The following is a 22,110-nucleotide window of genomic DNA, read 5'->3' on the forward strand; positions in this document are numbered from 1 at the left end:
GGAGGGGGCTGTAGAAGTGGGTAAACGGGGTCAAATATATGGTTATGGAAAGAGAACTGACTCTGGGTGGTGAACACACAATTGGATTTATGGATGATGTAATACAGAATTGTACACCTGAAATCTATGTAACTTTACTAAAAATTGTCACCCCAATAAACTTTTAATTTTAAAAAATAACAAAACTAGAGAAAACATTAATAATCTTCTGTTTTAAAGAACTTGAAATTGCCCCCAGAAAACAAACAAACAACAACAAAAAATAGTGGGCAAAGAATAAGAAATACAGTTCAAAAGATACATGAAGAGCTAATAACCATATTAGAAAACGTTTAATCTCACTAGTAACCAACGAAATGAGAAATTGTTAAGATGTTGTTTTTCATTTACTACTTTAGCAAAGATTTAAGAAAATGATAATACATAGTTCTGATGAAATTTATTCAGATACTACTGATAGGCTAAATTTGGAAGTAAAATTACAATATGTATCAAAAGTTTAAAAAATGTTTATACCTTTAACCTATGGATTCCTCCTGTGGGAATTTATCCCAAGGATATAAGTAGAACTGCAATGAAAGATTTATTCACAAGCATGTTCAGCAGAACAGTATTTAGAATAGTGAAAAACTAGAAAAACCTAAATGTCAATATTAGGGTATGATTAAGAATATCATAGAATATTTCAAAAATGGGCTCTTATAACAGTTCTATTCCTACACAGTTTTTTAATCTCAACTTTTTAAAAACATTTAAAGCACAAAATATGTCATCCATGGAGAAAACATGTAACTTATAAAGTGTTCTCTTATGTCATCTACACTGGGGCTTAAAAATAGAATTTATTTTAATTTAACATCACTACATAAAAGGAATAATGTTCTGCAATTCCCATTTTAAGTTGAAAAGGATCTCCTTACCTCATGATAAAATACTCTTCCCTTTATCTCTTTCTGACTCATTTTATACTTGAAATAAATAAGGTAGTGTACCCCAATTCCTGAGTGTCAGTTTTCTCTGCTATTTAACAGTTACTGCAGGTAGTTACAAAACAATCACCAGAATATAAAGTACATCATAGGGAATATAGTCAATAATATTGTAGTAACTATGGATGGTGACAGGAGGGTACTAGATTTATCGGGATGATCACGTCATAAGTTATGTAAATATGTGATCACTACGTTATACACCTGAAACTAATATTATATGTCAAGTGTAACTGAAAAGTAAAAAAATTATTTTTAAAAAAATGCCCAGACATAGAAGAGTAAAGAAAAAAACAGTTACTTCATTATTTCTTTAGAACTTTAAATTCCAAAACAAAATTGAAACAGCTTTCAAAGGTATGTTTATAATACTATAGGATAAAAAATATATAGACAAGGAAATCAAAATATAAGAAAGTAAGATTTTAAAAAATAAAGACAGAAAATACGTATAGTAAGGTATGATATTAGTGTTTTTTTTTTCAAACTTATTCACAACAATCCATTGTAAGACAAATGTTTTACACTGCAACAACTGTACACAGGTATGTAAATATGGACATTTCACAAAGCAATACTTACTCTTCCTTATTTGCTATGTGCTCAGATATTTTCTTTCTATTCTTTTTTGTTTTTCCTTTTTGGAGTGCTGCTTGCAACTTACTAAACGGATCTGATCCACAATTTGGAAAACAGACTTACACAGTAGGACAAAGGCAACAAACTGACTGTGTTTCTTAGAAGGTTATCCATTAGGGAAAAACAAAAGCATGCTTCTGAATAGTCGTAAACGGATGAAGAATGTTTGGGGCTAGATGTCATGTCTGGTAAACTTCCCACAGTGACTTGGATCTTTGTTAAACTGCTGTGATGTTGCCTTGGTCATGCCTAACTGCAAATGTTGCTCTGCAGCTAAGGAGACAGCTGTCTCAAGAGAAGTACCTGAGGGAATCCCTTGAGAAATCGGGATCAGCTATGCTACTCAGAATACAGGAAATGGGGTCAACAGTGGAAGTGGAACGGAAACAGGTAGAAAGATTTTTTTCTCTCCTTATTTATATCAGGGAAGTGAAATCGAAAGAGAAAGGCTGATAATTTTATCCATAAATCTATAGTTTTGATAATTTCCTCTAGATTTATTAAATTATTTACTTTTCTTTAGTAAATATTTTAGTGCAAAATAAGAAAGGATCTGATGTCATTTAGTGTAGCACTCTCAATTTATGAACGAGGGAGCTAAGGACCAGAGAGGTTAATTTGCCTCAGGCTTTGTAGAGGTGACAACTTAGCTCCTGGGACAGTATCCTTCCCCCTGCATCATATAATCTCTGTTACAGAGATTGATCTTGGAAGGGATTGCCCTGGTCTCATCTTACATTATGTATGTGATGTGGATAGAAAATAAAGATTAAACTGAGCTAATACTTGAAGCAAAGAATACTAATAAGCAATCGGGGATGTGTTTACATGGCTGTTTTCAGTTCATTTCAGTTCATTATTTATTTTAGTATAATATATTTGCCTTCATCATAGTTGTTATTTGTAGTACCTACATGTAATTTAGAATATTTTAAATTCTAAGTAGCCAAGGCAATTAGTAATTCCAAATCCTAATACCTGTAATTGGATTACATCATCTTTATTATTTTAACTTAATTTTATTTTAACTTAATTATATTTAATTAATAATTAATAACTATTATTTGATCCATTATTTTAACTTAATTACTTTAATGGCTGTCCTTCACAGTAGAATTATAAAAAGGATTATACTTAAGGAATCTGTAAATGATCCTTTATTGCTATAACTTGCTCTGCCAATAGAGATATCCACTAGTCACATATGGCTATGTAGTTAAAATTAAGTTAAAAATTCAATTTTGCACTCAGGCTACATTTCAAGTGCTCGATCGTCACTTGTGACTGGTGACTGTGGTGTTGGTGAGTGCCCAGAAAGTTCTGCTGGACAGCACTGCTATAAGACTCCGTATTTTGTTGAGATCTTTAACTGTTACGTATAAACTGCCCTTCTCCCTTCAGGGATGTTAAGATTGGAAAATCTGCCTCACACATGTGCTATAAGGTAGTTTGTTAAAAATCTTTACCTTACAGAAAATGAGTTTTTCTTATACAATTTCAGGTGCAAATTTTGCAGCAAAACTGCTTTGCGCTACGCAGTTCTATGCAGAGCACCCAAGAACTACTGGCACAGGAGCAACAAAAAAAAGGAGAGTTGGAGACTGGTATCTCACAGCTAAAGTCTGATCTAAGTATGAAAATAGATGCTAGAATTACACATTTGCTAGTTTTTTGAGATTTCGTGTAAAATCTCTTAAGATCCCAAATTCTTGAAGTATCCAGTGTTACCAGTATTTCCATAAGCCTGAATGTAAAAAATTGCTGATTTCCTTTCTATTTGTGGCACTGAGAAAAGAGAATGTTGGTAATAAAGTAGAATTTGACCCTCTTAATTGAAAACTATTTTTTGTTTAGATTTTTTTTTCTGGTTTATTTAAGTGTTTATGGACCTGGGAACATTACAGTGCAGTGCCTCACATATGAGTAACACTTCATGGTTTACTCAGAGCTTTCATATAAATGATCTCATGTAATATGCAAAACTATTCGTACTTCCCCGTTACAAAAGGAATAAATGGCTAAATGAGGCTTGAACCTGGATCTTCCAACTCCAAGCCCAGCGTTCTTGCTCATGTGCCTTCTCTGCTCTCTGGCTGCAGTGGAGTCAGGGAATACCAAAAAGAATATGAAAATTATAAAAAACCATAGAGCAAAGAGCAATCCATTCAGTGTTCTCACTTACTGATTTTAGCAGAAATTACTCTTTTTTTGTTATTATTGTTGAGTAGTGAATTATTATCTGAAATTCTCACTGATAATGCCCCAAGATAATTTTGTCTTCTTATGATTGCATGGCTGTAAAATTACGTTACACTTTATGGTGCTGCCACATTACCTCATTTGAGCCTTACAATAACCTTTTGAGAAAGATAAAGAAGAATAAAATGATCTGTATCTGAGGACTCAATAAATAGAATAGCTGGGACTAAAACACAGATCTTTCAATTGTATTATTTGACCTTCTGATTGCGTGATTTTTTAATGTTAGTTTCTCATTGGATTAATGCTTTATTTTTGAATTTTGTAAAGAATATATGGAAGACCAGTAGAAAAATAAAGATTAAAATAACAGTAATTCAAACATGACGAAAAGGAAGACTGTCTGAATACTAACTATATGTATGTGCTTCATACTAATTAATAGACTTTTTACATGCATACAGTTTTATTACTTAAGGTACGAATAATTATGCTAACTAGGTTAATAAAAAGGATGCCTTTAGATATTTGCTTCAATTAATTTAAAAATGTAATTGTTTATTGTGTTTATTAGCAATAAACATGTAACCACTCCCACACACACTAATTAAAGTGATTAAATTGTTCTCCCAAGTAAGATAAACACTTCCCTTTCATTCTTACTTTGATTAGGGAAATTTTCAAAGCATATCTTATAGTTAATCAAGTAAAATTTTTCTTGTGTATCCCACATAAAATGTGCCTTTTTATGTGTTTTGTAATTTTCTGGCTTTAGAATACTTAAGTGAAACAAAACTAATAGATTTTTACGAATTTTCTATGAAGTCAAAACATTACTCAGAAAAATTTACATCTTTTGGCTACTAAAGTATAACGCCAAACTGTTCCTCTGTTTCTGTCTTTGGTTTTATTTTCACTCTTTGTTTAGTTTCAAATTTTTTTTTCCATACAAAATCATCCTCCTGAGCTCCAGGTGGTGTTTTACTGCTAACTAAACATCTATATTTGGATGCCTTGCAGATATCAAAACACACGATGAAAACTTAAGTATTCCAACCCTTCTTACTCATTCTATGCTCCAAACCTGCTCCTTGCCCTCCATTCCCATGTTGAGTTGAAGAGTCCACCATCCACTCCACTGCCCAAGTCTGAAGGCCAGATTATTTTCCTTGACTCATCTATTCCTTTTATCCCACCAGTCAGCCACCAAGTCCTGACAGTTATCCCTGCTTGTTATTTCACGACTGTGTTTTTCTTCTGCATCCCCACTGTCTTTACTGTAAAGCCACCTCTCATTGTTTTACATTTCTAGTTCTAAACTCATCTCCCTGTCTTTATTGAACCTCTGTTAGACTCTAACAATTTTTTGATCGTGTGCCTCTCCAGCTTAAAAATTTCTCTGATTCATTAATATCTATGCATAGAGAAAATGGGACCTCATTTACCATAGCATGTGACTGAAATAATTTCTTAGTAATTCCCTGACTTAGTTTCTAGTCTATAAAAATAAGATAGAAATACTTGTATTCTCTTTGTTTACACAAAATACAGATCCCCCCCAAAAAAATCAAGGCTTCTCAAAGAAAAACATACCTTTCAATTTCAATGTAGTTGTACTAAATTGTTATTATCATAGTTATGTGGACTTTTTGTTTTTAGTTTGTAGAGATGACCTCATTTCCAAGTTGGTAGAAGAAAATAAGGTAAGTTTTGAGGTTGGAGAGTGCAGAGGTGTCCTTTCCTCTCTTCACTAAGTAATATTCACTAAGTAATATTCCCTCACACATGTTGGTTTACAGTCTTTCTGATTCTCCTAAAATCTTTATTAAAAAAAGTTTCAGTGTAAATGAGTTGTATATTCAGAACTGTTGTCAACCAGGTATTAGGAAAGAAATCTTTCATGTAGTTATTCTAGTTGAAAAAGGTGGATTGGCAAAAACAGATACTCATTTGCATTATATGCCTATTACAAATTAATTGTTATAAAGAAACTTTTTAAAGAACTGATAGAAATATTAACTATTTTTTGGTGGTGATGGTTGTACAATGTGAATGTACTTAATGCCACTGAACTTAACATGTAAATGTAACACAAGTATTTTTAAGAGAATTGTACACTTAAAATGGTTAAAATGGTATATGTTGTGTAGTATCTACTGAGATGATCATATGTGTTTTATCCTTTATTTTGTTAATGTGATATATCATTAGTTGATGTGTGGATGTTGAACCATCCTTGCATTCGTAGGATGAATCCCACTTCATCATGGTATATAATCCTTTTAATGTATTGTTGAATCTGGTTTGCTAATATTTTGTTGAGAATTTTTGTATCTATGTTCAAGGATATTGGCCCATAAGTTTCTTTTTCGTAATATATCTGGTTTTGGTATCAGAGTAATGCTGGCTTCATAAAATGAGTTTGGAAGCATTCCTATCTCTTCAATTTTTTGAAATAGTTTAAGGATAAGTATTAATTCTTCTTTGAAGGTTTGGTAGAATTCACCTGTAAAGCCATCTGGTTCTGGACTTTTATTTGTTGGCAGTTTTTTCAATTACTGCTTTAATTTCATTGCTAGTTCTTCCTGGTTCGGTATTGGAAGCTCATATACTTCTAGAAATATATGCGTTTCATTTAGATTGTTGAATTTGTTGGTGTATAATTGTTCATAGTATTCTTTAATGACTTTGTGGTGTCAGTTGTAATTTCTTTTTCATTTGTGATTTTATTTATTTGGGCTGTCTCCTTTTATTTTTTTTTTTTTTTATGAGTTTGGCTAAAGGTTTGTCTTTTTTATTTATCTTTTCAAAGAACCAGTTCTTAGTTTTTTGATCCTTTCTATTGTTTTTTTTAATTTCTATTTCATTTATTTCCACTAAGATCTAACTATTTCCTTCTTTCTGTTTACTTTGGGGTTTTTTTGTTATTCTTTTTCTGGTTCCTTTAGATGGATAGTTATACTGTTTATTTGGGATTTTTCTTGTCTCTTGAGGTAGGCCTGTATAGCTATGAACTTCACTCTTAGAACTGCTTTTGCTGCATCCCATATATTTTGAAAAGTTGTGTTTTTATTATCATTGTTTTCAAGATAGTTTTTGATTTCTTGTTTGATTTCCTCTTTGATCCATTGGTTGTTTAGTAGCATGTTGTTTAGTTTCCACATATTTGTGTTTTCCAGTTTTCTTCCTGTAGTTAATTTCTAGTTTCATGCTATCATGGTTGGAAAAGATGTTTGATATGATTTCATTCTTCTTGAATTTACTGAGGTGTTTTTGTGGACTAATATATGCTCTGTCCTGGAGAATGTTCTATGTGCACTTGAAAAAAAAAATGTGTAGTATGCAGTTTTTAGGTTAAATGTTCTATAAATGTCCATTAAGTTGATCTCATCTAATGTGACATTTAAGGCCATTATTTCCTTATTAATTTTCTGTCTGGTGATATATCTATTGATGTGAGTGAGGTATTAAAATCCCCTACTATTATTGCATTACTGTAGATTTCTCCCTTTATGTCTATTAATAATTGTTTTATATACTTACATACTCCTTTGTTGGCTGTGTAGATATTTGCAATTGTTATATCCTCTTCTTGGATTAACCCCTTTATAATTATGTAATGTCCTTCTTTGTCTTTTTTTACATTTTTTTACTTAAAGTCTATTTTGTCTGATATACTCATAAGTATTGCTCCTCCAGCTGACTTTTCATTTCTGTTTGCATGGAACATCCTTTTCTATCTCTTCACTTTCAGTCTGTATGTGTCTTGATTTGAAGTGAGTCTCTTGGAAGCAGCATATAGAAGGGTCATATCTTTTTATCCATTCAGCCATCCTATATCTTTTTATTGGAGCATTAAATACATTTACATAGAGTAATTAAGATAAGTATGTACTTATTGCCATTTTGTTAATTGTTTTAGGGTTTTTTTTTTTTATAGTTGTCTTCTGCTCCTTTGTTCTTTTGATTTCTTCCCTTGTGATTTCCTGTTTCTCTTTACTGTTGTGTTTAGGTTCCTTCCTTTCTCTTTGTTTTTTGTATATCTTTTGTAGCTTTTTGGCTTGCGGTTACCATGAGGTTTATGTATAACATTCTTTATCTATAGCAGTCTATTTTAAGCTGATAGGTGTTTAAGTTCCAATATATTCTACAAGGACTGCAGTATTACTACCCCCTCCATGCCTTTATCTTACTGATGTCATATTTTAGATCTTTTTTGTGTTGTGTGTCTCCTAACTACTTATAGTTTGAGTTGAGTTTGATACATTTTTCTTTTAACCTTTGTAGTATCTTCTTAAATGTGTGATTTGCTGTGCTTACTGAATATTTAGCTTTACCTATAAGGTTTTTCCCTTTCTCATATATTCTTATTTCTGGTTATGGCCTTTCCTTTTCTACTTAAAGAAAACCCTTTAACATTTCTTATAAAGCTGATTTAATGGTGAGGAAGTCCTTTAACTTTTTGCTTGTCTGGGACAGAACAGATATTTTGATGGAGATACATGTAAAATAGCTCTTACATATAAAAAAGAGAAATTATTTTTTTCCTATAGAATGTGCAGATGTCTTTCAACAAGGAACATGAAGAAAATGCATATTTGAGATCTGAAATAATATCCCTTCATGAAGCATCAGAAAAAGCACAAGTAAGTCTTCCCATTTCTCTAGTATTTTAGATATGATTTAATTTTGTTCAATTAAGGAACCAAGAACCAAGATTAATTCTGATTATATAAATCCATACCATTGCCATCATCCAAATTTTAATTTCTATAAGATCTTCATCTATGAAACATTATCAAATTGACTACATTTCTCATTTCACTCTCCAAATCTTATGACACATAAGTATATGAGATATACTGCTAAATCATGCGCTAGTTTACATCTTGCCTTTATTTGCTTTCTGATTTATTCCTTAAATACATACCTTTTCTTTCCCCCTATAAACTTATCATCAGTTCAGTGCCCAGGGCTATATCTTGTACTTTCTTTGTATCTTTTATAGCATACCACACAGCAGGAACCTAAGAAATACTTGCTGGATTTTGGAGTCATGTGTAACCATTTTCTATGGGATAGTGTTTCCCAAATTTAACTGATGTTTTATATATATGCATGTGTATGGAGAAGAGTCACCAAACATGCAGACAAACTTTATTTTTCGTAGGGTCCTATGAGATAGTACTTATCACTTAAAAGAACTTTTTGTTAGTACAATTTGATTACTTTAATGTTAAGATCATAGTCTTGCTGTACTCTACAACAAATACAAAATAGATATGTTCTTTTATAAAATAATAACAATAACTACTACTATTACTATACTAATAATAACATTTACTGCACCCATTCTATTAGGTTGGTGCAAAAGTAATTGTGGTTTTTGCAATTATTTTTAACCTTTTAAACCTCAATTACTTTTGCACCAATCTAATACATTCCTGGCACTATTCTAAGCACCTTATGTTACTAACAAATTGTAATCCTTGCAGAACTATTATAGAAACTATTATTATTCTCATTTTAAAGATAAGGAGGATTAATAATAGCTAATAAGTGACAGAGTTAGAATTTGGGTTCAGGCAGTCTGGCTCCAAAGAAAATTAGCTATTTCTTTTCAAGGAGCAAGAGTTCTTTTCTCCTCTGTCTCACCTCCCAGGTATTCCTTGATGAACAGTTTGTACATCTGGTTATAACTTTAAAATGCCCCTGAATGTGTTCCTAACTACTGTACTACACATACCACTTATGATGCTTTCCAGATAATCTTTCATTTATCTTTCCTTTCTTATTTCTTTTTTGAATGTTATTCTATTAATCCTTCAGTTATTTGTCCCCATCCTTGAAGAACTTGTTCATTAAAACATAAGATTCTTGCCAAATATACTTTGCAAAAATAATTGATAATTAAGATAAATATTTTCCACAAGAATACAAATCTCAAAATAGCAAAAGGACAAGAGAAGTATAAAGTAACTACATGTATGATAGATCTGTTGCACAAAAGATTAGCGTTTTATTTTGGAAGATTAATCTTGTGAAATGGCACAGTCATCTATATTTTACTTTTTTATGAATATGTAATTGGTGATAAAGGGGCTTAAATATTTTGTGTTATCAGCTAAACAATTCTGAATGGTCACCATCCAATGTTAGGAATAGGTTTCTACATTACTGGCTAAGCTTCTACATTGTTAATTCTATTCTGTAGATGTTGTGCTCTGTCACAACATCTAAACATTTAAACACTCTGCTCAGTGTTTAAAATGTGAGGAACAGAAGATCAGTAAACTGCCAAATGCTTTGGTTGCTCCTTCTAATTTAGAATTATTTGGGTGTTGACTCCAAATATTTGACAGTATTTTATGATTTAATAATATATCATTGGAGTAGGTTAAATAAATTAGGTTCACATATTTAGTGAAATACTATGCAGCCATCAAAAATGATGTTACATAAGTAAAAATAATTATTTATAAGAGAGATCTAGGATTTGCTATATACGTTATCTTAGGGTTTGAATGACCAACTGACTAGTTAGTGTTCAGAGCTGAACAGCATGCTTCAGGCTGTTAGTATGGAAAATGCCCAAATTATTGCTGACCATCAAGCCATTCTGCAGATACTCATTTAACACCAGTTAGTTTCTGGTAGACTCAACAGGAAACCTCCTTGGCTAAGAGGTCAGGAAATGCACATGGCCAGCTGGATAAATAAAATATTTTAACAATTAATTTCAAGAAATTAACGGAAATTTTTTTTGATTGGTGGTTTTCAATTTTCATCAGAGGGGTCATTTGGCCTTACACTAAGTACTTTCTTAATGGTTTCTTCTCAAATAGCATTACTTTAGGAAAACTAATTACCTGCCCATTATTTATGGAATCATGAAGAACATTTATGAATGACCCTAAACTATCTACCTTTTCCCCAAATATCTATGCTTTTCCATTTTACTTATGTCATTCCTTCCGCTGAGAATGAACTTTACTCTATCTTCAACTCTTTGAATCCTATTCATTCTGTAAGACTCACTTTCATCAGGATGCTTTATCACTCCAACCAGAAGGGATCAGTTTCCTGTTTCAACTTATGCTCTTGGGACAGTAAACAGACAATAATGATAATAGCTCTCATTTTTTTGGAGCGTACTTAACCATACTTACCACCAAGCATTGTGTTAAGGATTTTACATATATTACCTCCTTTAATTTCAGCAGTCATTATGTAAAGGGATATTTATTATCTTCATTTTAACCAATAATGAAATTTAGAGAAGTTAATCAACTTGTTGGAAGTCATCTAGCTAGTAAGGGGTAGAGCTGGATTTAAACCTAGGTCTGACAGTAGAGTCAGTGTTTTTAATCATATGTTATACTGCCTCTCTTTTCTGTATTCCAAGTAGTAATTTATGTGCATGGCTCATTTCTTGTATAACATTGTGAGTTTCATGAAGGACATTGTCTTATATCTTTGTTATTTTCCACGATGCTAAGCATGTTTTGCACATAACGAGTACTCAATAAATATTTTTCATTAATTCAACAAACATTTAGTGTTTATTCTGTACAGGTATGATGTATAGGTCTTTCTCTGTATAGGTCTAAATTGGATTATAGTAGTGAACAATACAAAATCCCTACTTTCATGGAACTTACAATTTAGTAGACTGAATAAAGTCACATATGTAAGTAGACTGAACGTTGTCACAAACATTTTAAAACTCTGGGATATTATACAAGTGGGATTTCATTTTACCAGTGTGAAGGTTTGATTTGCAATCAAATATTGTTAAAATACAAGGGTTAATTTAAAACACATTTATAGAAGTAATTGTTAATATGTATTATATTTGCAAAAACTTTATAAATTGTACATAGAGAGGGTATGAATAAAAATGTTGTTCTGATAATTCCAAATGGGGAACCAGAGAAGATAAACTGTGCACAACAATTGTTGTAACAGTATGAGTACAATTTTCAGATATTCTTGAAAGAATTTACAGCAAATTATTAAATATGATTGTCCTTGGGAGTAGGATTATTTAGAAGAGGTGAGGGAGATACAGAGGAGGGGGTCTTTTCACTTTATATTTATATCCATTGATATTGTTTTACTTTTTAAAATATGTATATTGAAATATTAAAGTACCAAAATTATTCTTAATACAAATTTTATATCTACAGTATGTTCATTTTAGGAGTTTTATAAATTTCGCAGGAAGCTGGGTAGACAATGCATCTTGATTGTTGCCTAATTAGGAATAAATTAGGAATAAAGGAATAAAATGATAGCATTGTGGTCAAGTCAGAGTGGGGACAAAGCTGGGCATTAAAATAAACATTTTTTAAGGGAAGTAATTTGTCTTTTGTAAGCTAATTCAGTATCTTAGATCAGGTATTTTGAATGATACCCTATCAAATGACTTTCTGGCATCTCAGCTTTTAACATTACTTCTAACAGGTAGAACAGAAAATGATGACACAGACATTTCAAGAACAAAACTTACTGCTGGATGCAGCCCATGCCAGTATCTCAAGTGAGCTACAGACTGTTCAGAATGAGAAAACTCGACTCCAAGTACATCTGTAAGTAAATTGTGGGCAACTTCTTATGCATCTTTTGTTGTTGCATTTGTATTTCTTTAAGGAAAACGTTTAATTCTGCATTTGCTTGGCCAAGCGCAAAAAGACCCTGCCCTCAACTAACTAGTTTTTTTTTGTTTTGTTTTGTTTGTTTTTGGGAAAGACATATTTTAGTTTAACAAATATTTATGAAGTACGATGGCACCAAGCACTGTGTTAGACATTGGGAACAAAGGGGCATGAAAGTAAAGAAGATGATATTAAAATAGATGAGAGTCCTATATACCAATTCAACGTATATTGAAGTGACACGTCTTTATATAATTATGATCAAATATATGTGAATATATATTTAATTGAATCCAAAATGAATTGATGTCTATATATCCAAATTGAATATATGCTATTATACCTACCATATCCTCAAAATTGGCCTATCCTCCCTCTGGAGTCTCCCTTTATCATCCTGAACACCTTAAACCCCTATTCTTTTTTTTTTTTTTTTTTTTAGTTTCAGGTGCCCAAGACAAGGTAATACTTAGACGTTCATCATTTATATCCCTCACACTGTGAACCCCCCTCCCCCATCCCCCCATCCACTATCCCTCCAACATAGCACCAAGCCATCGCATTTGTTAGAACATTTTGGTAACTGCTCTGAGGCCGGAGATATGTTCTATAGGAACACTTAGCCTTTCTGTTAAAGAGCTCTCTTTTAGCTTTCATGTCTCCTTATTCTCTTCCTGCAGGGACCACTTAATCCTTGAGCATAACCAGTATATCCAGAAAGTACAGGATGCTGAGAAGAGAACAGCAATGCAAAAAGAGCTGCTAGAATCAACTATTGCAAGATTGAGAGGTGAATTGGAAGCATCAGTGCAAGAGAAGACGTCTCTGCTAGAAGAGAAAGAAAGATATCAGAGAGAGGTAGGTAGAGACAGAATTATGTTAGCTCCTGGTTGTGGTGGTCATCTTGTTTTAGAATTGTATTTTAAATGCAAAAAACAAGAAATACAACCCAGAGGCAGATTGTCTGAGTTGCCCATTAAAGAAATCTTTAGATGGCTAATCTATGCCTTTTAGCATGGGAAATTAGTCTGTGCCTAGTAGTATATACCCTTATACAGCATTACTGAATGTTAACTAACAATTCACACATCCGCATTAAGGGATCATATTTTAAAAATCGATTTCCCTCGAAGGAGTGGAACAATGTAGGTTTAGGGGGAACAGCCCTGCCTTCCTAGTTAGGAAGGAACCAGCAGAGTCTGACATGCAGACGTGTCTTTCTAATTTCAGGGCTATTTGTGAAGTCTGCTCTGCTTCAGAGACTCCCTGAGTGGCCCCTTTTCTGAGAGGATATGCTATCTCTGCAGTGTAGGTATTAATTGATATGCAGGATGTGTCTGCTATAGTAGAGCCTGTCAGCTGCTTTAACATTGACGCATTTCTTTTTTCTTCCCCCTTGGGCAGGTTAATAAAACAGAGAAAGAAATAGCACAAGAAAAACGCAACTTGGAAAAGGAATTAGCTAAAAGCAAGGTATTCCACGTTTGATTTATTTCACTGTATTTCTTTTGTATTGCAGCCTTCTGTATCACCTGATCTTAATGGGGGGAGGGGGGGTTATTTTGTTGAATACCAAGATATGGGGGAATAGGGAAGCCACGAAGCTGGCTGCAACTCAAAGCACTCCAGTCTCTGCAGCAATGAGGCTGCTTCTGGGAGACACTGGCTTGTTGAGCATCTGTTTGCCAGTGAGTCATCACTGCCTCCAGCGCTGGTGTTCACAGAGTAGTTTAGCCAAGAAGTCCCCTGAGAGTGAGCTACTGGGCCTGTGGGAGGCAGAGGCACGATTGCTGACCATGATGGGGTTTTTTTTTGTTGTTTTTTTTTTGAAAAAAAAGTTAACTTAGGCTTCCTAAGTACCTATTAGCTCCTGCCACTTTATCTGCAAGTTACCTTTTTCTGGGTTCTAAAAAGATGGAATGGCCAGAAAAACAAATACAGTTCTTATTCAAATCAAATAAAAAAACACTCTTTAAGACATTGCCACTTGCGTTTCAAAATTTGAAGAGAGTTCAGATTATGTATCACTGCTATCTAGAAAATATATCTAGACCGTCAAGGAGAATCAGCCGACCCCAGACCATAAATCCAACAACAGATGTTGATACAGTCATCAAGCCTTGACTGTTTCTTGGCTTCTGGCTCAACTAAACAGCATTTGTATTACCATATATATGTGAACTTCTAATTTGAAAATTGGAGCAGGAGGAAAGCTAAATTCTTAGCCCAAGCTCAAATACCATTCACCAAGCTGCCCCCTGTGGTTTAGTCACTCGTATCAAGTAAACTGAAAATAGTCCACCCTAAAAATCATTGCATGAAACCTACTTCCTGTGGCAAGGACTTTACTAGTGTCCCTTTGGCCTCAAATAATGTTGTTTAAAATTTGGGAAAATTGGTGACTACTATTAAATTCATTAATGCTTTTTGCTTTAAAAGGTTAGTGAATGTTCCATGGCCAATGCAAATGCGTTATGTGTGTGATTTTAAAGTAGAATTATTATTTTGCTTGTTTGATTTCAGTTGTTTTAAGGCAGTCTGAGTGTAAGTTGATGGGACTGAAAGATACTTGCTCAGTAGAAAGGTTGTATTAGGCCAAATGATAATGCTTATATAGAATCCTACTTTTTTGGTCTAATTGATATTTTTTTAAAATGCATATTCTTTGTAAAGCTATGGTTTCTTTAAAATCAGGCCTTATAAGTTATAATTTACATACAGTGAAATTGACCCTTTTTTTAGTGTACAGTTCTAGGAGTTCTGACAAACACATGCAATAATGTAACCACCACCACAATCAAAATATAGGACATTTCTATCACCCCAGAAAGTTCCTTGTGCCCCTCTGTAATCAATCTCTTCCTCCATCCACATCCCCTGGCAGCCGCTAATCTGTTTTTCTGTCCCTTTTCCAGAATATCATGTAAATAGAATCATACAATACGTAGCATTTTAAGTCTGGCTTCTTTGATATAGCATAAGGCATTTGGCATTCATCCATGCCGTGTCATCGTTTATGTTCAATATCTGGATGTAGCCCAGTTTCTTTACCCATTTGCCAATTGGAGGACATTTGGGTTGTTTCCAGATTTGGGCAATTATGAATAAAGCCTGTGTAAATATTCACAAATAAACATATATTTTTATTTCTCTTGGGTAAATATTAGGAGTTTCTGGATCCTATAGTAAATAGATGTTTGACATAATAACAAACTACTCAACTGTTTTCCAAAAGATCTCTATCATCTTGCATTTTCATCAGTAATATATGAGTTCCAGTTTCTCTATGTTCTCGACAGCACTTGGTATTGTCAGTTCCTTTAGTTGTAGCCGTTCTAACTGGTGTGTAGTGATAATCATTGTGGCTCTAGTTTGCATTTCTCCAAAGACTGAAAATGAGTGTCTTTTCATCGGCTTATCTGCCATCCACAATTTGAATTGTCTCTTCAAGTCTTTTAACCATTTTTAATTCACTTTGTTTTCTTACTGTTAATTTTTCAGAGATTTTTAAAATATAATCATATTAATTCTTAAGTAAAAATATTCTATTTGTATATAAACAAATCTTTTGTCACGTATGTGTTTTACATACATTTTCTTTCATTGCATGTTTTATCTTTTCATGTTCTTTCAAAGAGTAGAAGTTTTATATTTTGATGAAGTTTAGTTTATCAATTTTTAAAATTCTGTGGATCATATTTTTTGTATTATATCTAAGAAATTTTTACCTAACCTAAGCACAAAGATTTTCTCCTTTGTTCTTCTCTAGAAGTTTTATAGTTTTAGGTTTTGCATTAGGTCTATGATCCTGTTCAAGTTAATCTTTGTATATCATTCAAAGTATAGTTCAAGGTTCATATTATTGTCAGGTGAATGACTGGTCTAGTTCCTTTTATTTTTGAGATATAATTAACATACCATAAATTCACCTTCTTTAAATATACAATTCAATGGTTTCTTAGTATATTCACAAGTTTGTGCAAGTATCACTATCTAATTCTAGGACCTTTTTATCACTCCGGAAAGAAACCCAGTACCCAGTAGCAGTCACTCCCTATTCGCCCCTACCGCCAGCCCCTGGCAATTACTATTTTCCTTTCTGTCTCTGGATTTATCCATTCTGGACATTTCATATAAATAGAATCAAACAGTATGTACCCTTTCAGTTCTGGCTTCTTTCACTTTAGCATGATGCTTTCAAAAAAATTTATCCATATTGTAGCATATGTCAGTACTTCCTTCTATTTATAGCTGAATAATATTCTGTTGTATGACTATATCATACTTTGTTTATCCATTCATCAGTTGATAGACATTCAGACTGTTTATACTTTTGGCTATTAAAAACAACACAATGAATGTTTGCACGATTTTTTGGTGAGCATATGTTTTAAATTTTCTTTGTTGTACACCTAGGAGTGAAACTAGTGGGTCATGTGATGTCTGTTTATTGTTATCAGAAACTTCCAAACTTTTAAAAAGTGACTGTACCATTTTACAATCCTACCGGCAATGTGTGAGGATTCCAATATCTCCGCATCCTTACTTACACTTGGTATTGTCTGCTTTAAAAATTTATCACACAAACAGCAGTCTCTATCCTTACAGCTCAGCTTTGTTCCAGCAAAATGTTAAATAAAGGATGTTCATGATTTCAAGATTTTCCAAGACTGGGCTTCCCACCACTGAGATGTGGATGTACTTGCTTTGAATCTAAAAAAGTTCTGGACCTACCTGGACTCTGGACTTACAATGTGGTATACTTATATAGAAACATTACCACATTTCCCCAATTTTCCACATTTTCAATACTCTTTCAATCCATCTGTGATTAACATTTTTGGGAAGTAACTCCTATGATAAATTTGAAGCAATATTAAATATATAAGATTCTTACTTAATAAGGTCAAGAAATTTTTACTTGAATATTAAAAAAATGAAAAATAAAATTTATTCTACCCATCTTAGTGGGTGTGAAGTATCTCACTATTTTTTTCAATTCGGGTGCAGTACATAAAATATAAAATCAACCATTTTAAAGTGAGCAGTTCAGTGGCGTTTAGTACATTTTCAATGTTGTGCAATATCACTTCTGTCTAGTTCCAAAATATTTTCATCACCTCAGAAGGAAACTTCACTCTCTTTAAGCAATTACTCCTCATTCCCTCTTTCCCCCAGCCTCTGACAACCACCAGTCTGCATTCTGACTCTCTAGATGTACCTGTTCTGGGTATTTCATACAAATATAATCATACAACGTGTGGACTTTTGTGTCTGGCTTCTTTCACTTGGCATGTTTTCTGAGATTCATTCACATTGTTATATGTATCAGTACTTCATTCCTTTTAATGGCTGAGTAATATTTATTGTGTATATATAGTGTTGATTCTTTTTAAGATTTTTATTTATGCAGTTGACTCTTGAACAACATGGGTTTGAACTGCATGGGTCCAATTATACATGGATCTTTTTCAATAAATACTGTACTTTTTTTGACCTGTGGCTGGAAGTCCACAGATGCGGAGGGCCGATGATATGCATTGATCTATGCTATTTTATCTAGGGGACCTGAGCACCTGTGGATTTTGGTATCCGCAGGTGTCGTGGAACCAATAACCTGCAGAGACTGAGGGACAACTTAAGTTTTGGGGGGAGTCAAAGATATACGAGTACATGGTTTTTCAACTGTGCTGGGGATTGGTGCTCTAACCCCTGCATACACACCACAGTTTATCTCTTCATCTATTGATGGACATTTGCACTCTTTCATCCTTTTGGCTGTGGTGATTAGTATGTGTGTGTATTTGTTTAAGTACTTGTTTTCAATTCTTTGATATATATTCCTAGGAGTGGAATTACATTACACTAGCAATGTACAAGGGTTCCAATTACTCCACATCCTCAGCACATAATTTTCATTTTTTGTTTATAGCTATCTTCGTGGGTGCAAAAATGGTGTCTCATGGTGGTTTTGATTTGCATTTCCTTAATGATTAATGTTGATCATCTTTTTATGTGCTTATTGGTCATTTGTCTATCTTCTTTGGAGAAATGTCTGTTTAGATCCTTGGTCTGTTTTTAAACTGGGTTAAGTTGTAAGAGTTCTTTATATATTCTGGACAGTAGACCCTTATCAATGATTTGCAGATATTTTCTCTCATTCTATGGATTGTCTTTTTAAAGTTTTAGATTTTTATGATATGAAAAACCATTTTACCTAGTTTTTTTCTTTGCTTGTGCTTTAAGTGTCACATCTGGAAAACTGTTGCCTAGTCCAAGGTGTCAAAGATTTATACCTGTTTTTTATTCTGAGACTCTTACAGTTGTACATTTTATAGTTAGGTCCATTTTGAGTTAATTTTATATATGTATGAGGTAGAGATTCAAGTACTACATTATTTGCCTGTGGATATCCAGTTGTCCCAGCACCATTTGTTGAAAATACTATGCTTTCTATAGAAAAATATCAATTAAGTAAACAATTAATCAATTAATTGTCAAAATCAATTAATCATAGACGTATGGGCTTATATCTAGACTCTTAATTCGATTAGGTTGGTGCAAAAATAATTGTGTTTTTTGCAATTATTTTTAACCTTTTAACCACAATTACTTTTGCACCAACCTAATATTGCATTGATCTATATATATGTCTGTTCTTATGCTAGCACCACACAGTTTTGATCACTATAGCTTTGTATTAATATTTGAAATAGAGATGTGCAAGTCCTCCAAATTTTTGTTTTTAAGATTATTTTGGCTATTCTGGATCCTTGCATTTCTATTTAAAAATTAGGATTAGCTTCTTCATGTCTGCAAAGAAAGGACAGGTGAAATTTTGATAGGATTTCTATTCAATTTGTTTTGGAGAGTATTGCAATCTTAATACAATATTTGATATATTTTCCACATAAAATTGTGTTTATAAAAATTGTGTTATCTATAAATAGAGAGTTTTATTTCTTCCTGTTCAACGTTGCTGCCTTTTATTTTATTTTTTCTTGTGTAATTGCCTTGACTAGAACTTCCAGTACTATGCTGAAGTGGTGAGAGTAGACATCCTTGTTTCTGATCTTAGAGAGAAAGTTTTCAGTTTGTCATCATTAAGCATGATGTTAGCTGAGGGCTTTTTGTAAATTCCCTTTATCGTGATGATGAGGAAATTACCTTATATTCCTGGTGTGTTGAGAATTTTTATCCTGAAACTGTGTTTAATTTTGTCAAATGCTTTTTCTGTGTCTATTGAAATAATACTGTGGATTTTGTCATTTACTCTGTTACTATGGTGTAGTACTTCAAGTGATTTCAAATGTTGAATCAAGCTTTAATTCCTGGAATAAATTTTTCTTGGTCTCGGTGCATAATCCTTTTTATGTGGCTGGATTTGGATTGCGGGCATTTTGTAGAGGATTTTTGTATCTATATAAATAAGGAATATTGTTCTGTAGTTTTCTTGTAATGTGTTTGTCTGGTTTTAGTATCAATATAATATTGGCCTCTTAAAGTGATTTTGTGATTCCTCCCCTTAAAATTTTGGGGAAGAGTTTGTGAGGGATTGGTGATAATTTTTCTTTAAATGTTTTGTAGAATTCACCAGTGAAGCCATCTGCTTCTGGGTTTTTCTTTGTGGGAAATTTTTGTTTTGTCTTATTTGTTTTTTATTATTATTGATTTATCTCTTTTCTTGTATAGGTGTATTCAGATTTTTTTTTTAAGTCAGTTCAATATTTAGGTGTTTCTATGAATTTGTCCATTTCATCTGTTATCTCATTTATTGGCATACACCTGTTCATAGAAGCCCCTTTTATTTCTGTAAGTTCAGTAGTAATGTCCTTTCTTTCTTTCCGAACATTAGTAACTTGTGTTTTCTCTATTTTTTTCTTGGCTAGTATAGCTAAAGGTTTGTCAATTTTGCTGATATTTTCAAAGAACCAACTTGGTTTTACTGATTTTCTCTATTTTTCTATTCTCTATTCTATTTGTGCTCTAATTTTTATTAGTTCATTTCTTCCTTTTGCTTTGGGTCTATTTTGCTCTTTTTCTAGTTTCTTAAGATAGAAGCTTAGGTTACTTATTTGAGATATTTGGGGGGGGGGTTAGTTTATTGAACTTTATCTCAACAAGGAAAATGATGAATGAGAAAAGCCAGCATGAAACAACATAGCAGACAATACAGTCGTGATGGAGGTGACGTAGCTTCCTTGGGCGTGGGACTGGAACCTGGGGACTTGATTAGGTGCTATGCATCAGTATCATTTTGAATTCAAGGAATGATGGAACGCAGCACGTGCGTTTCTGTGTAGCTGTGGAGACTTGACAACAGTGCTCATCTCTCAGGCTTCAATTTTTCTTAAGTTCTGAAGTCCAGAAGTCCAAATAAGTTCCACTTAGCTGAAATCAAGGGGTCAGCAGGGTTATGCTCCCTTTGAGGCTCTAGGGAAAAACCTGTTTCTTGCCTCTTCCAAATTCTGGTGGCTGCCCGACATCCCTTGGTGTATGGTCATTCCAAAGCCTCTCTATCTTCTTAACATTGCCTTCTCCTCTGAAGGCCAATATTTGTTTTTTTTTAATATAGGTGTCTATAGCTGTAAAATTCCTTCTAAGCACTGTATTAGCTAAACACTGTAAGTTTTGTCATGTTGTATTTTCATTTTATTCATCTCAAAGTATTCTTTAATTTCCCTTGTAATTTCCTTTGATCCATTGATTTTTTTAGAAGTGTGTTACTTTTCCCATATACTGGGGGTGCCAAAAAAATGTATACACATGATTTGTATTCATCTTTTGTTATCAGTATATATTGAGTATTACAATTTTAATACAGTTTTTTCCTTTCTTAAAATGTGTATACATTTTTTTGGCATCTTCTATATGTGAATCTCCAAAATGTCCTTCTTTTATTGATTTCTAATTTTATTCCATTGTAGTTGCAAACATACTTAGTATAATTTCAATCCTTTCAAATTTATGAAGAGTTTTCTTTATGGCCTAACATTTTTATATAACTTTTACATGTACCTGTGTTACTTCCCTTACTCTTTATTTCTTTATTTCTTAATGTGGATTCCAGTTATTATCTACTGCCCTTTTATTTTTATCCTAAAGAACTCCCTTTAGTATTTCTTATAAGGCATATTTTCTAGCCCCAGAGTCCAGACCCCACCAAAAGGTGGAGCCTGGTAAATTACCCCACAGAATTGTGGTTGGGATTAAAGAGAATTGACATTTTAGCAATACTGAATCTTCTAATACATGAATATGAATTCTGTCTCAATTTTATTTAGTTTTTTTATTTCATCAATATTTTGTAATTTTCAGCATGTAAAATATTGAGTATTTTAGATTTGTATAAAGCATTTCATGGATTTTGTAGTTATAAGTGGTTCTTTTTAGAAATGTCAGTTTCAAGTTGCTTTTTGCTAGTTTATAAAAATACAATTGATTTGATGTTGTAGCCTTCAACCTTACTAAACACACTTATTCTAGTATTTTATTTTATTTTTTTTGTAGATTCTTTGGGATTTCCTATGTAGATAATCATGTTCGTTGTAAAGAGACAGTTTGATTTCTCCCTTTCCAATCTGTATGTCTTTTATTACTTTTTCTTGCCTTATTGCACCAACTAT

The 22,110-nt window shown here is 32.9% G+C and overlaps 1 protein-coding gene across 1 annotated transcript in view; it reads left to right on the forward strand.

Annotated features, from left to right (window-relative positions):
• The window catches only part of CCDC150 (coiled-coil domain containing 150), a gene marked incomplete at its 5' end in the record, with an annotated part of 67,777 nt that overhangs the window by 13,967 nt on the left and 31,700 nt on the right, over positions 1-22,110 (forward strand). Inside the window, 9 exon segments of the mRNA XM_081051817.1 lie at positions 1,902-2,018; positions 3,130-3,259; positions 5,487-5,530; positions 8,381-8,473; positions 10,345-10,368; positions 10,372-10,452; positions 12,294-12,418; positions 13,165-13,342; positions 13,889-13,957. Coding sequence (XP_080907943.1) covers positions 1,902-2,018; positions 3,130-3,259; positions 5,487-5,530; positions 8,381-8,473; positions 10,345-10,368; positions 10,372-10,452; positions 12,294-12,418; positions 13,165-13,342; positions 13,889-13,957 — 861 coding nt within the window.

Source organism: Rhinolophus hipposideros (genome assembly GCF_964194185.1).
Source record: "Rhinolophus hipposideros genome assembly, chromosome: 6".
NCBI lineage: Eukaryota > Metazoa > Chordata > Mammalia > Chiroptera > Rhinolophidae > Rhinolophus > Rhinolophus hipposideros.